Source organism: Argiope bruennichi, chromosome 1, assembly GCF_947563725.1.
Source record: "Argiope bruennichi chromosome 1, qqArgBrue1.1, whole genome shotgun sequence".
NCBI lineage: Eukaryota > Metazoa > Arthropoda > Arachnida > Araneae > Araneidae > Argiope > Argiope bruennichi.
In genome coordinates this window covers 106,338,856-106,359,493 of record NC_079151.1, presented here as the reverse complement: position 1 = coordinate 106,359,493, position 20,638 = coordinate 106,338,856, and the positions used below count along the sequence as shown (strand labels likewise).

The window sequence follows — 20,638 nt, the reverse complement described above, 5'->3', positions numbered from 1 at the left end:
TGAAGGAAAAAAATCAGGAAATTCAGTAACAAATCAACCTAAATTTTACTTTTAAAACATCATAATACAAAGTAAAAAAAAAAAGTGTTAACATTAAAATAATAAAAATTTCAAAGATACATTAATTCCCCCCCCCCCCAAAAAAAAATGCTTGAGAATTTCCAATCTCCTTCCCAATAAAAAAAGAAATTTGTCAGTTTCTAACTAAAAATAAAAAAATAATTCGTCTCCTTCAGTTAAAAATAAAAGAAATTGTGTGTCAAAATATTTTTACATTTTGAAATCAATTAATGGATAAGTCTGTTTCCAAAATATAATCAAACACAAAGTTTGCTTACAAGTTCTTAGCAAAACTAACTGCATAAAAATTTAATTTACAAAATTTTACTGAGACACTCTAGAGTTTTAATAAAATTTTACCTGTAAAGTAATGCACTTTGGTTATTTCTAGTTTGAAACTCCGAACTCAATGATATGGCTATATCTTATTATATTTGTTATTTATATTAACTAATATAATAAGTTTATTATGCTTTATTTGAAAAATGCTTTCAAAAGTTATTTTTAATTTACATTCTTTGAGAAATATTTATCAGATCGAAAATGTGATCAGGGAAATGCTTCCATTTGATCAAAAAGTTGTTGCAGTTATTTTAAATACATATTTTGCAATGTAATAACTCTTTTTAAAAGTTTATGTATAGTTTTTTAAAGTTAAAGAGAAAAAATGAAGTCTGAAGGAGTGAATACTTTATTTTAACACATTCAAAAGTTTCAAACATTTTACTAAAACAATATTAGAAAATGGACAGAAAATTTCAATCTCTGGACAAATACAATTATGTAAGTAGTATATTGTTTGCTATCAAACAACAAAATTAATGTAACTAGAACATAAAAGCATGAACAAAGTAGCAAGTAAAATACAATGCTGGGAAAAAAATTTAAAGCATGTATTCCAATTGTACTTTCTATTCAGACTGGTGAAACAATTAAGTTTTTAGGTTGTAAATACCCATTTAAAATAATTAGTAAAATAAATTAATTTCAATAATATTATATATAAGATTGATAACATATATATATGGGAAGACATATTTTTTTATATTAATAAAAGACAAGTTATTTTAATTCACTTTATCACAATATTTTTAAGAATAGCATTTTCTAGAGAAAACAAAGAAAAATAATTTGGGTAGCAAAACTCAAAGTAGATCAATATCAAAATGAAGTAATCAATCAAATCAAAGTAAATCAATATCAAAATACATCAAGTTGTAAACACTGAAGGTATTTTAAAAGCTCTAATGCCCCATAATTAAAAAAAAAAAAGTAATTTCAAATGTAATTTTAGAAAATATTAAGATAAATTTAATTAATTCCTTTAAAAAAAACCTTATTTTTTTAATCAACTACTATTAATTTCACCAACAAAATTTTATCAGAATTCAGAAATAAATCACAATGTCAATAAAAAGCAACACAGATCAAGCCTGAATTTTAAATTGTTGATTTTGCCACTTAGAGCCTTGAAAAAACTTTGAAATCATGATATATGATTTGAAAGTTTTTCTACTCTATATTACTCATTTTCTACACTATATTACATATGTTCCCAAGTTGTATAAGGGTTTATTTTAATTCTGGTGAAATTTATTAGTCGTTTCTTCATTAAAATTTTACATGATTATGATATCGTAAAAAAAATTAGTTACAACAAAATTACTTTTACTTCATAAAATCATAGAGAATCAAAATTTTTGTTTCACCAATATTGACACAAATGATGCATCTAGCAACCAGCAAAATATATTAACCTCATAAAACAATTGAACTAATTAATATGATAATTATTATAACTAAAAAAAAAAGAGAATTCTATCAAAAATTAGAAAATAAATAAGAATATTTATCAAGTAAAATACCTGCTTATTTAATATAAATATTTATTAAACAAAAATTCAATACATAATAAATGAAAATTATTACAATGAATGGATAATTATAAAATATATCTAGATAAATTTTAATATATATCTTTAAATTAATTATTTGTCATAAACTATGACAAGATAATGAACCCAAATAATATTACATAGCTTATTACAACTGTGAAACTAAGTTGCATATGACACAAATTTTTTAATGAAAATTCAAATTTCTTTATACTTTTGTTGTTGTCTAATTAAGATTTGTTTTAAATGATAATGAAATCTTTTATATTTAATCAAAAAGTGACAATTTCATTCATTTTCTCTCTTCCTACAGAAGAAACATGAAAAGGGTTATGAAGTAACTAAATGACTCACCATTCAACCCAAACCCAAGATTTGAAATATAAAAATTAAATAATGACCCTCAATGTTTACTAGTACAATACTGGCTGAGTTTATGATTTAGCTATCAATCAAAAACTATAAAAAAATTTCTTTAAGATCATAAAATAAGCATTAATTAGATCATTGTTAGCACAGCATAAATGGAATAATTTATTACAAAAACTAACCAAAAAAAAAAAACACTGACTAACTAAAGGATTAAATTTAACACACCCAAATAATTATTTTCTCATAAATAAAGAATAATACAAACAACTTGTTTCTATTAGAAAATTATTAATTATTTCTATTGCAAAAATATTTAAAATACTGAAAAAATTCTACGCACTTTATTATCAAGATAAAATGAGTTCAAAATAAAATTTTATCATTATCAATACATGTTATTGATTAGATAATTATAAAATAGTAAGCAGGAAATGTGACTAGATCTATGTCCACAACTAAAAAAGGAATTGCAAAGATAAAATTTTTCCAATATTCCTAATTTTATTAAAAAATTTATAATAGTCTGATACAATACAGCCAATTCCAATGATTGTTCAATCAATTCAATTTCCAGTTATCAATTAAATCAAACTTGCTCTGCATCTTGATACAAGTCACAAACAGTAAGATGATTTTAAAATAATTTTCATATATAAATACATGAAACAATTTATTTACACACATAAAACAAATACAGATTAACAATAATTAAATATGCAACATATTAAATATCTGAAGCAAACAAACAATTTTATTTACATCTCTAAGAGATATGAAAGCTTATGATATGGAATGTGTACACAAAACACAACCTGTAAATAGCTTCTTAATAAGGCGTTCTTTGTGAGATGTTGACCAAATCATGTGTGCTGAGGGGAAAAAAAGTAAAGACAAAAAATAAATCACCAAAATTTAAAAACATAAAAATTAATAACAGAAATAAAATCTGAATAAAAATTCTGCATAAGTAATGAAATAATTTGTTAGAAAAAAATACTTGGAGTTCCATTTTATTATATCAAAACCTATTTATTAATAATTTCTTTAATCCCATAGATATCGAATTTTAAAAATCAATGAAGCAGAAAATTAAATTATCAAAAATTATCTATTTAAATTTTTTAAAAAAACTTTTGCATAAAATTAATAGTTTTGACATTATTTGCAAAACAGCTTTGGTTTTAAAAATAGTCAGTCACAGCATGTATGTATTATTATTAATAACTGACCATTAAAAATTAAACAGTAGTCCATATAAATTTAGATGTTAACAATTTAAATGATTTATTTCTTAGTAAGCATTGCAAATTGCACATGAACTGTGTTTAAATGAGAAAAATAAATGAATCAAACAATACTATTAGTAATAAATAGCTAAAAATCCTTTCAGTTTAATTTAAATATATTCTATATTTTCTTCTATAATTTTTTTTAATATTTTTTAATTCATAATTTTGTAAAAAATTCTTGAAATAAAAAAAAATTGAAATTGGATAGTACAGAATTTATAGAAAATCAAATATGCTTTCTAGATTAATTAACAAAAATCATTTTTTTCAGCATTTCTCAGTAACAAGCAGTAAATCACCATTTAACAAGCAATACCACTTATTTCAATTTTCTAAACTAGAAAAAAAAGTCGTTTTTTTCCTCCCAAATATTATAGGAACATTTTTTCTCACATTTATAACATATGAAGAAAGCCCATAGTTATATAAAATTTAAAGTAATCTGTTTTTTCAATTGTTTATTAGTTGCAAAAAATTAATGTCTTTTATCTTGTAAAATTTGGATATATGATATTATTTTATAATTAGAGAATTCATGAAATGAAGAAATAAGATTTACAGAGAGTCATAAATATATATGGAAATCAACAGCAGAAAAGGAAATTATAAGAATGATTATTTATTCTAAACATTTAATTGATTCTCTAATATCAGCCTTAATTCAAAAATCATTATGAAGTGTGTGTGTGTGTGTGTGTGCGTGCGTGCGTGTGATTACAAAGGCTAACATTTTAAAAATTTCTCATGCCCAATTAATTGCTTGATGTATGAAGTACCCAAATGCTTTTTTAGTATAATAATAAGGAAGCATTTACTTCAATACTCTGGAAAACTCTTTCCTTAAAACTAAACCAATGAATTCAATAGCAAATTAAAAGCTAACTAGCATAAATAGTTAGTACAAAATGTAAAATGAACACAATTATGTACTTAGAAGCAAACAAGAAAAGACCTCATTTATCTTTTCATTTAACATAAAAAATATTGTTTTCCCAAAGCTGTATTAGATGGTGAATTTTATCAAACATAATTAGAGCCATTGTGTGCCACAGATCATACATAGTTTGATTTTAGATGGCAAATTATTTACATTTCAGTAAAATTTTGATAGTAAATTTTAATCTATATAAAATAGTGATATTTAATAGCATACTTATATAAAATAAGAGTACAATATTTCAAGCTATTCCTTTTAATACCTAAATCTATATAGTATGAATGGAAAACTATCATATCAGCTTTTATTTTCTACTAATTTATTTAATACTACTATATAAAAAACATAGTTTTACAGTTAAAGAAATAATTATGTAACTTACCTTTTACCATATTTGAAGTGAATAATAAGAAAAACAACAGCAAGTAATAAACAAATGCTTCCTACAACAATGTAGGCAATACCCAAGAATGGATTTTTTCCTCCAAGCCATGAAGTGTTGGATAAGATAAGTCTTTTGGTCCCTTTGAAGGATGCAACTTTATAACCTATCACATTGTTAAGGAAATTGAAATTTCATAAATAACTATAAAAAATAGGAAAACAAATCATACATATCATTGAAATATAAATGTTAACTTTTAAGTAAGAAATTAAGTCTAATTATTACTTTAGAAGTATGATGAAAACATAATTCTAGGGAAAATGTAAAATCTACAAGACAACCGAATTTTTACATATATTTTTATCAAAAAATTGAAAATATTATTTTTCATTCATTACAATTTTTTTTAATCCTATATATTATCTTGATTTATATAGTCTTTTATCAAAAAGAAGAATGGGGCTAACATAAAAGTTCAAATATTAAAATCTTTTGAACATTTTAAAATTTATATACAGAAAATCAATATATATGTATACATAAACATATAACAAATATTTTATATTTATTTCAAAATACAATAAAAAAATAACCCATTTTTAATGAAGTTTCTTAAATTGTATATTTGATTTTGGCTTAAATTTGAATTTTATAAATTTATTGAGCAATAGTAAACCGAAAACCAGATAAACTTGATTTGAAACTCAGCTCATTGTTAACTCAGCAATTTCATGTTATAAGTGAATTATAGATAAATGAACAGTAAATGATTTTGCAACTTAACTAATTAGAATAACACGTAAAACTTATTATCTAGAAAAGTGATAATTTAACCTTCAATTTAACTATCAGTGCTTAATCTGCAACTTATGTTACAATACATTAAATATTGAACAGTATTTAAAAGACTGTAACAATACTTTCAAAATCAAACAGAAAAAAAATATTATATAAACTTTTAATAAAAAGAAAGATTTTGTAAGTTTTTTTTTTTACATGTATTTAATTAAATACAAAAATACTTGAAACAAGTACTCACAAATTCTTATTACTAATTTCAACATCTGCTGAAAATTGATTATTGTCAATTCAAAATAAACAATATGGTCACTGAGATATTTTTATAAATATTTCCATTATGATATTTATTCAATGGAAATTAAAATTTTAACTTCCACAAAAAAAAGTTTAGATATAATTAGAAATCTCAAAACTATAGTAAAGAAAAACATTAATTAAAAAAATTAACTAAAGGATACGGTATGTAATATGAAATGCATATTTTCCAGAAGGTAATCCTGAACTATAAACATCAGAATGATCAACAAGTCGGTACAGTTTTCGAAAAGTAGGTAATGCTGCAGTTCTCATCCAAACTATTAGGTCTTCATTTTCAAATCCATTATTGTCTTTGTCATCTTCATCTAATTTATACACTGGGAGACTCCAATTTATTGGCTTGGCAGTTTTGTTGAATGCTAAAATGGTTTTCAAGACATATATATAAAAAAAATCAAAAACTTTAATTCAAGTAATAAGCATCTATTATAAAAATACAATTTCTATACAAATTTTTAAAAATAAAAACATGTTTCAAAAATGACAAACTTACAACACAACTTTTACTAAATAAAAAGAATACAAAAAAAAAAACATAATTCACAACTAAAATTAAAATGAAGAAGCAAGATTTAAGAAATGTAAAGGTATTCTTCTAAATAAATCCAAAAAAGGGTTTCTAAAAATATTTAAAACAGTGAAAACATAATAATATATTCTAAAGATGAAAACACTGAATAAATACATTTAAAAAATAATTTTTAATAAGCATCTTAATTTGCTTAATAAACTTTGCTTAATAATTAATTAATAAACTTTTAAATATATAAGTTTTAGTAATGATATTATTTATAAAATGCATTTGTCTTAGCAACTTCAAAATACTTGAATAGACATCTGAAATTAATTCATTAATATCATTTATTAGTTGTTGTTTTTTTACTTTGATACATTTTTAAATGCTTATTATCACTAATATAAACACAGGCATCTAAAATGTTGAGAATAAATTTTTTTAAATAATACAAAATATATGTACAAATTTAATTTTTTTTTCATTTATTAAAATATATACATGGAAAAAGTATTTCAACAAAGATGCAAAGCATTTTTAAAAGTACAGTAACAAATATGCAAAGCATTTTTAAATAATAATACAAACATTAAAAGTGCAAGTATACTGCCAGAAATTTCTACTCAACAATCCAGAATTACTGCTTCCAGATTTTTTATAATTATTATTATTAAAATAATCTGTATTTTGTAGACATTTACCAATATAATTTTTCTGTTTAGAATTTATTAATCATTAAGTTAATGTTTCAGACAACATATTTGCAATAGATCTAACAACAGATTTTTAGAATTTCAATATTTAGTTGTTATAATTTTAAGAGACAAACAGGATGCAACTAAGTGTATTTATTGATCTTCTCTATTATAGAAACTAAATAAAAATTTGCTGAACTAATAAAATATAACTGATGTCAGATATATTTTAAATTACATACATCTAATAAAGAATGATATATCCAAGGAAGAAACAACAATTATAATCAATAAAACTGATTGGATGAACAAATTATCAAATTTAATAATATTTAATTATGCATAATAACCAAAGATGAGCCTTCTTCTAATTCTGTAATTAATAATTACAGATGCTTTTGCTTTAAAAATAATAAAAATCTGTTAATTTTCTGTTGATCACAAAGACCTGTCATTTCGAGTTAAGAATAATTCTCAAGAAACATTACAATTTTTTATGTAATGCTTTGTAATCAAAATATGTTAATTACTAAATTTGATTAGTCTGAAAAAATATATGCAAATTTTTCTTAAATACATTTCAACTTATAAAAATTAATAAGGAATATATTTTACTTTATTCTTTTTCTTTTATAATAACAAGGCATTTACCTTTTATGGCGTACAGGTATAAAAAAACCTTTTAGCAATAATTTAACCAATTAATATAAAAATAAGCAAATCAGACACTTCATATTTTCAAACAATCATTTTGTTTAAATTTATAATTTTGAAGATACAACTCACATTCTGTAGCTCAGGAAAAATTATAGAAAATCAAAAGAAGATGTTCTACATTAATTAAACCAATTTAAAATTAAATGGACAGGATACAATCTTAATATCATTAATATTTTATTTTTGAGAGTTATGATTTCATTGCAAAATCTCATTTGATTTATATATATATATATATATATATATATATATATATATATTTAAATCTCAATTCATTTTCCTAGCTTTATTTTAATTTTAAATTAACCTATGATACTTTATTCTTAAATCTTCTCTTATGTTCTGATCTGCATCATACTTTTTTTGGATGACCATTGCAATTTCTTATGCTCCCAGAAAAGGCAAAAAAATCTCCAATACCTATGCATTCTATTCAAAGATATCCAACATTTCTTTTCCTAAGTCTATATGCATCAAAGAAATCTCTATCAGTATCTCTTAGTAAAATTACTCAAAGAAAAATTACTTGCATTTAGTTCCTGTGTTGCAACGTAAACATACAAAAACAGTCTTTTTATCATATCTTTCCCCATGGACTAATTATGATCTGCCACGGAAAAATAAAATGAATTTATTACAAAACTTTCCTTCTTTTTGCTGTACATCTGCCACAATTATGCTACATGCAAAGCCTACTTTGGAGCCAAAATAATAATGGTATAATCAATAATGTGGCCCTTATGCAATTATAGAAATATAAAAAAATTATTATGTAATAAAATCTTTGAAACATTTGTTTTAATCAAACATATTACAATTTCAAAAATAAATTGAAATCATCACTTACCTTCTTCCAACGTAGCATATCCAGTTGGATTCTTGAATTTCACTTGTTTATCTGTGGGCCAAGCAATACCTTTCTTCAATAAAGGAACTTCCTCTGACCCATCTTGTTTTAAAACAAACAACTTGATTTCATCTATAAAGACCAATAACTCAACTTATTACATTTATTTCACTTATTAACATAAGTAATTTAAAGTACATTCTATCATAATAAACAGCTTCACAATTTGTTGATGCAAGCTGAAAATAATTGACATGGTGCATTACCATCCATAAAAATTCTATCATTGCTTGGGTACATGAAGTCCATGAATGGATGCAAGTGATCTCCAAGTAACGGAACATGACCATTCCCAATCAATGACCAGTTCAGTTAGACCACAGCAATCAGTACATTCTATGCAAAAACAGCCCATACCATTATGGAGCCAGTAGCTTACAGAGTGCCTTGTTAGTAACTTAGGTCCATGGCTTTGTCAGATCTGCACCATACTAGAAATATATCATCATCTCTTATTACCTGAAATTGTGACTCATTTGACAAAGCAACAATTTTCCAGTCCTCTAGGTCCAATCAATATGGTCAAGAGCCCAGGAGAAGCACTGCAGGTGATGCTGTGCTTTGTGTAAAGGCATTTGATTCAGTCTTCTGCTGCCATAGAACACTGAAGCCAAATTTCGTTGCACTATTATAATGGACACATTTATCATAATTCCCATATCGATTCTTGCAGTTATTTCATACAGTGTAGCTTGTCTGTTAACACTCTTAATTCTATACACATGTCGCTGGTCTCAATCATTAAGTGCAGACTGCAAGTCATTGCATTGTCGATGGTGGGAGGTTATGCCTCAAATTCTTGGAATTACCATTGACACTCTGGAACTCAGAATATTGAGTTCCATGACAATATTCAAAATCAAATATCTCATATCTTTAACTCCATGCTCAAAGTCCATTAATATCCATCATGTGGCCATAATTAACATCACAAACCTATTTGTGATTTATTACTATCTGTATATTTGCATATTACTATTTCATGTTTATTGTTACTTCAGTATATATTGGATGTATGTTTGCCTTTCTACTATTCATAAAATTTCCCATTACAGCTGAAAACAAAATTGCATTCCCTACGGATGAATAACATCAGAGAAGACCAGGCCCACAACTGTATTCTATCGACAGCATTGCCAGCCCATTGCAACTACCTAGTTTATATTATTATTAGTGGACCATAATAATAATTCTCACCATTTAATCTAAGCATTGCTACAAAGAAGCTAAAGAATATTTTTCTTTTCATGTCTCATTTTTTGTGTCCATTCCTTTATGTGGCATTTAGAACTACACATTCCTATATAAAATTTTATACTATAGCAAGTTGTACAGCCCCCACCCCCCCAAAAAAACTTTGACTTTCAGAATCATTTTGTATTTCTAATATCTCATCAGTAAAATGTTGCACTGCACATACAGATCTTGCCACAGGTTAGAAAAAGGTTGTATATATTTTTTTATGAATGATGGGAAATGGATATATAAGGTATTCATCAATACCTCAAACTTTATAAACTTTGAATTACTTTTCTTAAGGATTTAATATATTGCTAAGAACTAGGAATGTGAGTTCTCAAATTGCAAATTTGGTGATGTAGAGAAATTATATCTAATCTTTTAACCAATGTCCCTGCATTATACTTCATTAAGTTCTCATATCTTTAAAAAATATAAGCTAAAATTCATTTGTAGTTATTATAAAATATAAAAAGTATTCAGAATTCATAAGTATATTAAGTGTCAAATTAATAAGACAATACAATTTAAAACAGAGGGTGTCATCTAATGAAATTGTAAAAGGAGCAAAACTGTCAAGGAGACAAGAAACGCAGTGTGGGGGTGGATTAGTACCTACAGAAAATTTCTGTTACACAGATAACTTAAATACATATTATAATTAAATATATATCTGTCTAAAAGCACTCACTAAGACTGAAAGAATAAGTAACACACATATGCAGGAAACAGTACTTCCTGACATTTTCAATTCAATATTAATACACAAAAGGCATGACAGACTAAGGAAAAATTCACTTTATTCACAAGAGTGAAAATAAAACTTTGTCTCTCTTTAAATATAGTACATCCATATTTAATGGCTAGAGAATGTTTACTCATATACTCAGGCAAAATGCTTATAACATAAGAAGAAGAAAAAAAGTGAATTGCATGCTTTTTAGAAACTAAATCCATATACGTTTCAAATGATCTATTCAATAAGTAAAGTCAAAATATTTCCTTTGGACCTAAGAAATGCTTCAAATTTGATGTTTTGAATTACAAACCAATTCACTTAAAATATAGACTTATCTAATTAAGAAAATTTGCAGTTTTTCACCACTCTTACAAAAATTATAAAATAACTTTTTAAACTATCATTTGAACATCATGATAATAACAAATTGAATAGAAAAAGAAATGGGAAAGTTCGAGAAGAGAACTCATGAAGAAGTGTGGCATAAGAACCAAATCTTCAGACGTGGTTCCTGTACTTCAGAAGTGGTTCTTGTATGAATCAAAATGGAGACGTGGTTATTTAGACGAAGAGAATACTTATGCATGTTAAATTTACACACACAAACACATAAAAAAAAAGCCATACTCAAAACAAAATTTCTGACCATCACAAAGTTTTAATATGAATGGTACCACAGATTCTTCCTTTTTTTCCAGGAAGCCAAGCACAAATTTAGAGAAAATAGATCATTTTCACTGTGTGCATTGTGCACTAGGGTGTGTGTACTAGTCAGCAACACAAAAATGTTAAATCATCACAGAAGCTTTAGAGTAAAAGACAATTTAATTTCTACTTACTATTATAGATTATAGTAGTATATTGTAAAAGTTATTCATCAAAGTTCAATAACAAAATATTTAATCCATTGCAAAAAAGAAAAAGAAAAAAAGAATACAGGCAGAAAAAAATCCTTTTCAAAAGGAGAAAAGGAAATCAAAGCTGACAATTTAAAAAAACACATGTATGGAAATTGTTTAACAGTAAAGTAAATTTGTATAATTCTCTTCCATTCTGTTGTGCTTCTAACTCAAAGCAGAAAATAAATATATAGGGAAAAAAAAAAAAAACAATTTTCTAAAATTATGTTAAGGTAAAAAGTAACCACAAATTTTTTTAACTGAAAACACAATTATGTGGAAGCATTTAAAATTGGGTCAAACTATGAAATAATATAAGTGTATTTGTCAATTTTATTTATAAGTTTCTTGAAGAATATAAAGCAAACAAATACAGTCAATTATGCCTTATATACTTTGAACAAATGATTAAAAAAATAGAAAAAGATCTCAATAGATGTAAACTGAATTAGAATAACAACAAAGCAAAATCTAAAAATGTAAAAACCAGTTAAAAAGAATATAAATACATGACATCTGCAACTAAAAATGTGAGGAGGAACAATACAGAAAACAGAGGCATATTTAAATGTATAGATTTAAATGTATAGTGACCTTAAAATGCATAATAATGTCTCTCTTTTAATAAAAGTCAGTTTGATTTCACATTTTTATCATAATCTATTTTAGTTGAGTGATTCTTTCATTTTACTAGCTTAGCTTTAATTTATTCTGACTTCTGATTGCAAGGCATTTATATATCAGCACAAAATTATGAACTATAAACAGCAATAGTAAACTTTTAAAATGAGCATTTATAAATATTGTAAAAACAATATAACCATAAGGAAACAAATAGAAAGTTAAACAATTATGCTTGATTAATAGAGATATTACCCTAACATAATACAATCCATAGAATGTGTATCTTTCTTTTATTTAATTTATTTGGCAATGGGTTGATAATATTCTTTTAAATGACTATTTGCAGTCTTCTCTAAACCCAGGAACCAATAGCAGTTGCCTAGTTGGAAATCCAAAACTGACTAAAAGTATCATTAACAGGGAATGTATAAATATAAACTAAAAATTTTTACTATAGCATTACTATTAATACTAGATTAGATTAGAAATAATCATACTATATTTCATTAGCCAAATTGTAAATAGATGGACATACCATTAAATAAACTGTTAGCAATGGCTCCACATGGGGCAATAGGAACACCCTTATCAGTTTTATCATAAGGAGCACAGTCGCTTGATGGCTGTTTGTTAATATCACCCAATAGCTGAGCATCATCTCTGGATTTAACATAACGTCTATGATTCTGATAGTAATTGGTTAGCCCATAATAAAGAAAAACATCTCTCTGAAACAAGAATAAGCATATTTTATTTAAAATTAAGGCCATTAAGTATAAATAAAAAAGCAATAAAAATAAGAGCTATTCATAAATTTTATAAAAACTATAACATGTTAACACACAATAACAAATTTTATTTATATACTCAGAGAATTTTATATATATATATACATATATAAAGACTAATGTTACTTTGAATGATTGGTGCAATGAGAACATACTTAAGCTTTTCAAAAAAAAAAAAAAAAAATTCATGAATCAAAATCAAAAATTTAAAAAAAAAAAAAATAAATAAATAAACAGAATATGCCAACTAACTAAAAAAGAAAATTAACAAACCAGAGTTTTAAAATACTCCGTTTTCTTTACAAAAACATATAATTTCATATTTTTTACGACTGAACTGGTCTTTTGAAACTGCATCAAGAAAGTAATTAGTAAGTGTACTTATATCTGACATAACACAGCTTAATTTATGTACAGAAAGACTTCATGAGAGACACTTTAATCCATTACTTATTAATGTCAGCTACATAATAAGAGAAATATTTAAAGGTTTATATATATATATATATTTGGTCATAAGTACAATAATTTCATATTAGCTAAGTTCGAAAAATAGTTTTCCAACCATTCAAGTTCCATTTTAACTATGATTTTAATTTCTAAATTGCATGGGCTATTCATTTTCCCATGAAATTGAAATACTAAGTTAACTTATTCCTTTCTAAAACTATAAAAGTTCAGAATATTTTTTCACAATATCTCTTTCCTGCTTTCTACCTTTCTATTGTATATGTTGCACCATGCTATTATATCATACCATATAAAAGATTTCTTAGCTTGGACAAAGAAATATTGACAAAAGCTAAAAATTTCATTATTTAAGTAACAAAGAATAAAATCATTATTCTGTTCATATCTGCTTCTACAAATCAAATCAAATCAAATTAAATCAATATATATATATATATATATATATATATATATATATATATATATATATATATATAAAGAGAGAGAGAGAGAGAGATTTGGGTATCAAGAATATATAAAAACTACAATCCATTTTTCACAATTTTAATATTCCTTTCTTTTAATTTTGGCTGTAAAAATATTTATTTTTATGGTACTCAGCTACAAAATAATTTGACACAAACATGTAAAACAATTAAGTTATACCAGCAGAAGGTTTTATCAATTCGGTTGATTTTATTGCAAGGAAATTTCATAATATTTTATAATTTTTATTTCAAGAAGATAAAAGCAAAAAATCTATCTTTAATGACTATAAAAATATATCTATGCAAAAAAATTACAAAAGCATTATAGAAAAATTCAAAAATGAAAGAGAATTACAAAATTTTTAAGGAACAAATTATTTTACTTTAAACTGGGTGCCGAGATTAAATATTTCAACACAATGACATTCTTTATGACCTTCATCAAGCAGTTCATCACAAGGCCTATTAAACTCTGTACTATTGCACTTTGTATATTCAATTTGTTTTTCTTGAACCTGAAAATATAGAATTTTTTTTAAATCAAAACATTACGAAGAAACATCAAAACATCAATTAAATAAGAATACACTGAATAAACAGCATAAAGATATAAAAAAAATATTAAATATGAATAACTGAAATGAAACAAAGTGTCATCAAGTTCTTATTTAATTGCAGTAAGTATTCAAACATAAGTTTAGATTTATATAAATTGTTAAATCAATGAGAAAATATGTTTTAAAAAACTGCTTCTAATTAAGTATGCTTTTTAGGTATAATTGCTTCTTTTTACTGCTATCTTCAATTAAATTTTTTTAACAATTTGACTTAAAAAGCAGGTAAACAATTTTTTCACAGTTAATAAATTTTTAATGAACTTTTATAATAAGTTTTACAATCAATTTTTTTTATCGTCACACTATTACTGTCACCTTAATTAGTTTAATTTTATTGATGTCCTATTTTGAAGCACCATGATTGTTATTTTTTAACAAAACTTAATCTACCATCCAAGCTCATTAGCTGTCTGTGGAAAATCCTTGAAGAGATTGTCACCAAATGTTTAATATATTATTTGGAAACTAAAAATTTCTTTAGACTTTTAAAAATGGGTTCACACAGGGATATTCACCAAATAATAACTTTCTTGCCATGGATACAGAAATTCGAGATACATTGATTTGCAGACAACAATGGTCTTTTTTTGTTTTTTTTTTTTTTTTTTTTTTTTGACATAGAAAATGTTTACAACCATGATTGGCAATTCGGTAATCTCTGTGATCTCTACGATTGTAAACTCTGATGTAATCTATTCATATTCATTCAGAATTTCTTAAATCTAAGAAAATTTAGAAGGCCAAATGTTAGACTGTTTTATTCAAGAAGGAACTTGTCTCAGGGTAGTGATCAAAGTATCCTTCTCATTACTTGAAAGATCAATAATACTTTACAACTTCCATTTTTTGTGGAAGTCTTTCAAAGGATAATATTGCTTTTCTGGGACAGCAACTTCAGTTGACGAGTAATACAATCTAAAAAATTGTTTACTATTAATGGATTCTCTTTCTCCTGAACCAAAACCAAATATACACACTTTTGTCAAAAACATCACCCTCATCCAGATCCTGAGATTATACTTGGCAATCAACTCATAAGTATTGTCATTGAAATCAATTTATTTAAGATTGAAATTTTAGGATTTACTTGTGACAAGAAACTCACTTTTTAACATAAGTATTGCATTTAAGTAAAAACTTGAAAGGTCTCTAAGCATCCTGAAAGTTCTTTGAAATATATCCTTGGGAACTTCTAGAGTATCCTTGTTCCATATTTATATAGTAGCTATACTCTCCAAAATGGATTATGGATGTATAATATATAATTCTGTTCGACAGAGTATGTTAAAAAGATTATATATTTTTCATCACTCCACTTTCAGACTTTGCAGCAATGTCTTTTATACTTTTCCTGTTGAAAGTTTGCACATTCGGTGTTGTGAGCCTTCTCTTGATCAGAAACCAAAATGCCAAATCTTCATTATTATTTTTACATTTTATTTCCTCTATCACAACCATTTTTCAATTACAAGGAAAGTCGATAGATACTTTGTTTATATAATGCTAGACAATCCTTCATTTTTTACTAAAGTATCAAACATTCTTAGCAGTTTAAGCTTAGACTATATTTTCATAAGCATTAAGACTTAAAATATGACTTTCCCCAAGGATTAAAATACTTAAATCCATTTACAGCTTTTGACAAGTCTAATATGGTCCTATGGTTCACCAGCACCTTTTTGCACATCATCATAAAGAGTATAAAAAATTCATTTTTATTTTTACAGATGATTCAAAAAGATCCCTATATACTTCATCTGTTTGTGTTATCATTTCTACCCATTATTTCAACTTTACTTTTCAAGATTCATTTTTACTGCAGAAATAACTGCCAACCTAAGCATTATTCACAGAGTCCTCCTGCTAACTATATCATTTATTTAGACTCATTAGAATCATTGATTTCACTTAATAATTTTAGCCATCTTTTTAACTTTTAACCTTTGCAAAGCAACCATCCTTTGGCTTTTAATATTCTTAAATTACACATGCCTTACCTGCAAGGTATTCATTATTCTCTTCTGTTGAATTTCTATTCACTTCAGTATACTGGGAAATGAATTGGATGATAATCTAGCAAAATCTGCTTCCAATATTTTAAGCTCTTCTGGTCCATTAAACAATATAAAAAAACAATATATAAATCCAATCTTCAATTAAAATGGCAAAACCAGAGGGACCTTAAAGAGGCAAATAAATTCAAGCAATTAAACACCTAATTGATAGTTGGCCTCATTTGCTAAGAAGAAAACTCGACATAATTCTTACCAGATTAAGAATTGATCATGAATGGCTCAGACATAAGCATTTGCATGGGAGAACCCATACCCCAATGAACAGTATATTATTCTCTTATGACAATTCTTCACATTTTAATAGAATGTCCATACTTTAATAATCAATGAATCTGTTGCTTTTATTCTCCCAACATCACTTTAAAAGATATCCTTCATAAAATTTGCAATACCTACCTTTTTACTTTTCTAAAACAGATTGATTTTTACTATTTGATCTGATTTTTAAAATTTATTTTCTAAGTTGTATTTTACCTTGTGATTAATTATGAGACAATCTATAAACAAACTTGTAAAATAAGACTAACTCTCACCATATATTTGGAACAACTTAATCATATAACCAAACCATCCATCAAACCAAATCATAATATTGTTGATCATAATTTGAAACAAGATGCTGCAAATAACATCTGATCTGACACTTCCCCTCCAAATTTCTGCATTATGTCCACAGAAAAATATATGTCCCACAATATCGAATATACCAGGCCTATTTGCATAGTAAATATTTTAAGAAATCAAGTTTTAAATCTTCAATCCATAGACCCTGATGCCAGAACCTTACTATTACATCATTGCAACATCCACTGTCACTTACACAATAATATTTATATGCATATATATTTCTATAAAATCAGTAAGAAAATTACTATTAAATATGACTTACCTGATTTGATGAAACTAATAAACCAATGCCAACGGGAATGAAGGCCAAACCAATGATAAAAAAGGTTGGCAGCACAGTTCCGGCAGTGAGAATTGGTTGCCATGCTGGTAATTTTTGTTGTTTGAAGGCACTATCTGTAGAAACCAAGAAGTTAGTAGGAATTACAAATAAAGAGAAAAAAATTCTAATGTATGAATCAGTACACATTGCAAAAAATTATTATTATACTAATTGCCACATAAGGCACCAACGGTCATATGTATTTTTATGTAACTGCAACACAAAGTGTCATTTTTTTAATACAAGAAATAATAAATATCACAGTAATTTGTTTTACAAAACGTATCAGTAGCAACAATGTATAAACTTATACCCAGTGTAAACTTCAAACAATAAAAAGCAGAAAAGATAGGAACAGTATTAATAGGAATAAAATTACTTGTAGGGTTATAGGACTTTGCAAATTCCTACATCTTTATAGAAAATATATATATATTTACTAAATTTTATTGACACTGAATAACAGAATTAATATTTTAATAATTATATAATAATGTTTTGCAGTATAGAAATTTCATTAATAAATTGTTTTTTTTTTTTATATCTTGTAAATTGCTGATTGAATATTTATTTCAAGCAAATTTATTTATAAGGCATTCAAGGAAGAATATAAAGAAAAAATATAAATAAAGTAATATTAAATAAAAAAAAAGTAGTAAAAAAAGTTTTATTAAATCAATAGCTCACAAAAAATTCATTTTTATGAAAATAAATATAACTATGCACATCATTTAAATTATTTCTTCTCAAACTCTACAATTTTTTTCTGTATTAAAAACCTTTTTCTTACTTTTATCAATTGCCATAAATTAAAAATATCCAGTATTTGGAGAAAACCACATTTGAAAATTTTACTTTTAGCAAATTCTGCTGTAGAAAAAACAATATTTGATAATGTCTGCTTCATATACATAAATAACATATCTTATTGAAGTAAAATTCTGAATTATTAAAAAACTTTAATCATATACTTAATTAATATTTTTAATATCAGTATTTTTTTTAATAAAAAATGTTTTTATCACAGCATTAAAATAGTCTTTATTGTGACATAGCTCAATATCTTCACTCAAGATAGAATTTATTCAAAAGTACTTTTAAAATCTTATTTTAATAGTATTCTGGAAAAATTGGTATAAATAATTTAAGTGATGAAAAATCTCAAAAAGCTTCAAGTTCCAAATTTTTAGATACAAAAATTTTCAACAGAACTAGCATAAAAGAAAAAAGAAGAAAAAAAAAATAATTAAAGAAGCAAACTATTTTATTTTAAGTTTTTATCTTTGCAATTAAGGTATAAATTCTGGACACATCTTTATTATTTAATTTTATTACCTTTCATACAGAAATTTGTAGAATGCAAAAAATAAATAAGTTTTAAAAGATTGAAATTTTACAAATGATTGATAAAACAATATTTGTTTAAAATACAGAAACTAATTAACTATATATAGAGACCACTTTGTTTTCCCTTCATTACAATACAAAGAAAGAAGACAAAGCATTTGTTCCAGAATTGAATTATTATTTAGTCATCAAGATATTTTGTACATAAAAGTTTACACATGTACAGAAATCACTGAAATCTCTCTACATTTTTATATAAAAATTCCTAATAAACTTTTTTCAAAAATCATATCAAAATTATGATAATATTCTTTAAAAAATCAGAATCAGTCTCTATAAATTAAATAATTGAACCAAATTACAATTTAAAAATCATTACTCTCAAATAAATATTTAAAACAATATATGATTTCAGATTAACACAAATTTGCTGATAAAATATTTTTATAAAAAGAAAATGAAAACAAGCTCAGAATAATCAATCAGCATAATAAAGCGGATCAAATGTCAAATTCTATTCCCTCGATTTTAACAAAATAAACAATATATATCCTAAAATTTCCTAAATAAATCAATATTAATAATATAAAAGCAACTTATGATTAAAGTATGATATTATAGCTGTAAAGAAGAAAGTAGGACAAAAAGAAGAAAATAGTTACTATCATATTTCTAAACGTAAAATTCTAAAATTTTTCAACAACACTCTATTTAATTAATTTGAAATAGAAATTTTATAAATGCTGATCAAGGGAAATTATTTATAAATCCATCTTTTAAAGAACTGAGCTTTGAGGTATAACCCAAAAACAGTAAAATACACATCTATACAAACCCTCAAACTCTATTTTGTGTTATGTGTAAAAAAAATATTTTAAGAAGACTATAAAGCTGATTTTTAAGCAAATTGAAATATTACTTGAAGGCTTTTTCGATTGTATTTGAGGCTCATCGGATGTGGGAGAGGCCATCTTGTTTATTTATTTATAAAATCAAATCTATACAATAAAAATATCATAAGTAAGGTATTGCCATTCTTAAAAGGAAAGAGAAGCGAAACACAATTATATTGACAACATGGCTCTGTTGGTAATCATATTCAATTATTTAAAGAAAATTCAAAAATATCAGGTATTTATTTTTAACATGCGATTCTTGCTGCATGAGTTATAGTAAATAAAGTTTTGAAGAATATCATCCAACGAAAAATTTCGAATTATGTTAGCCATGAGCACAAAATGACAACCGATCATACACATTTTTGCAGTCTCCAGTGTTGGAGTGTGCCAAGTAATTCTGAAAAAAAAAAAAAAATAGCCAACTAATCAATATCTAAATCTACATTTCCTTTTCGGGTGACATTAAAAATAATATTGGTTCCATTCTAAAAATATGAAATCCATAGCATGCCACTCATTACCACTTATTATCATCCAACAGTCCTAAATTACTTATTGGTAACAAAATAGCCTTATAATGCATACCTTTGAACCTTCTTGATACCATTAATATATCCATTATGTAATTGAAGAA

General features: G+C 25.1%; 1 protein-coding gene across 1 annotated transcript; it reads right to left on the bottom strand.

The window, feature by feature from the left end:
* Window positions 1-745: 745 nt before the first annotated feature.
* On the bottom strand, window positions 746-20,136 carry LOC129976363 (cell cycle control protein 50A-like). The gene is made up of 8 exons (XM_056089896.1): window positions 20,025-20,136; window positions 17,699-17,832; window positions 14,501-14,632; window positions 12,927-13,119; window positions 8,831-8,962; window positions 6,198-6,416; window positions 4,936-5,101; window positions 746-3,196 (listed from the first exon to the last, which is right to left on the bottom strand). The coding sequence occupies exons 1-8, from the start codon at window positions 20,074-20,076 to the stop codon at window positions 3,154-3,156; spliced, it is 1,071 nt and encodes a 356-aa protein (XP_055945871.1). The 5' UTR covers window positions 20,077-20,136; the 3' UTR covers window positions 746-3,153.
* Window positions 20,137-20,638: the final 502 nt, after the last annotated feature.

Bases quoted from the DNA above. Each gene is read 5' to 3' on its own strand.
- LOC129976363 (XM_056089896.1), bottom strand. From the start codon at position 20,076: ATGGCCTCTCCCACATCCGATGAGCCTCAAATACAATCGAAAAAGCCT. The intron at 13,120-14,500 runs GTAAAATAATTT...TTCTTGTTTCAG, and splicing joins ATCTCGGCACCCAGTTTAAA to AGAGATGTTTTTCTTTATTA. The intron at 3,197-4,935 runs GTAAGTTACATA...TTTTCCCCTCAG, and splicing joins CACTTCAAATATGGTAAAAG to CACACATGATTTGGTCAACA.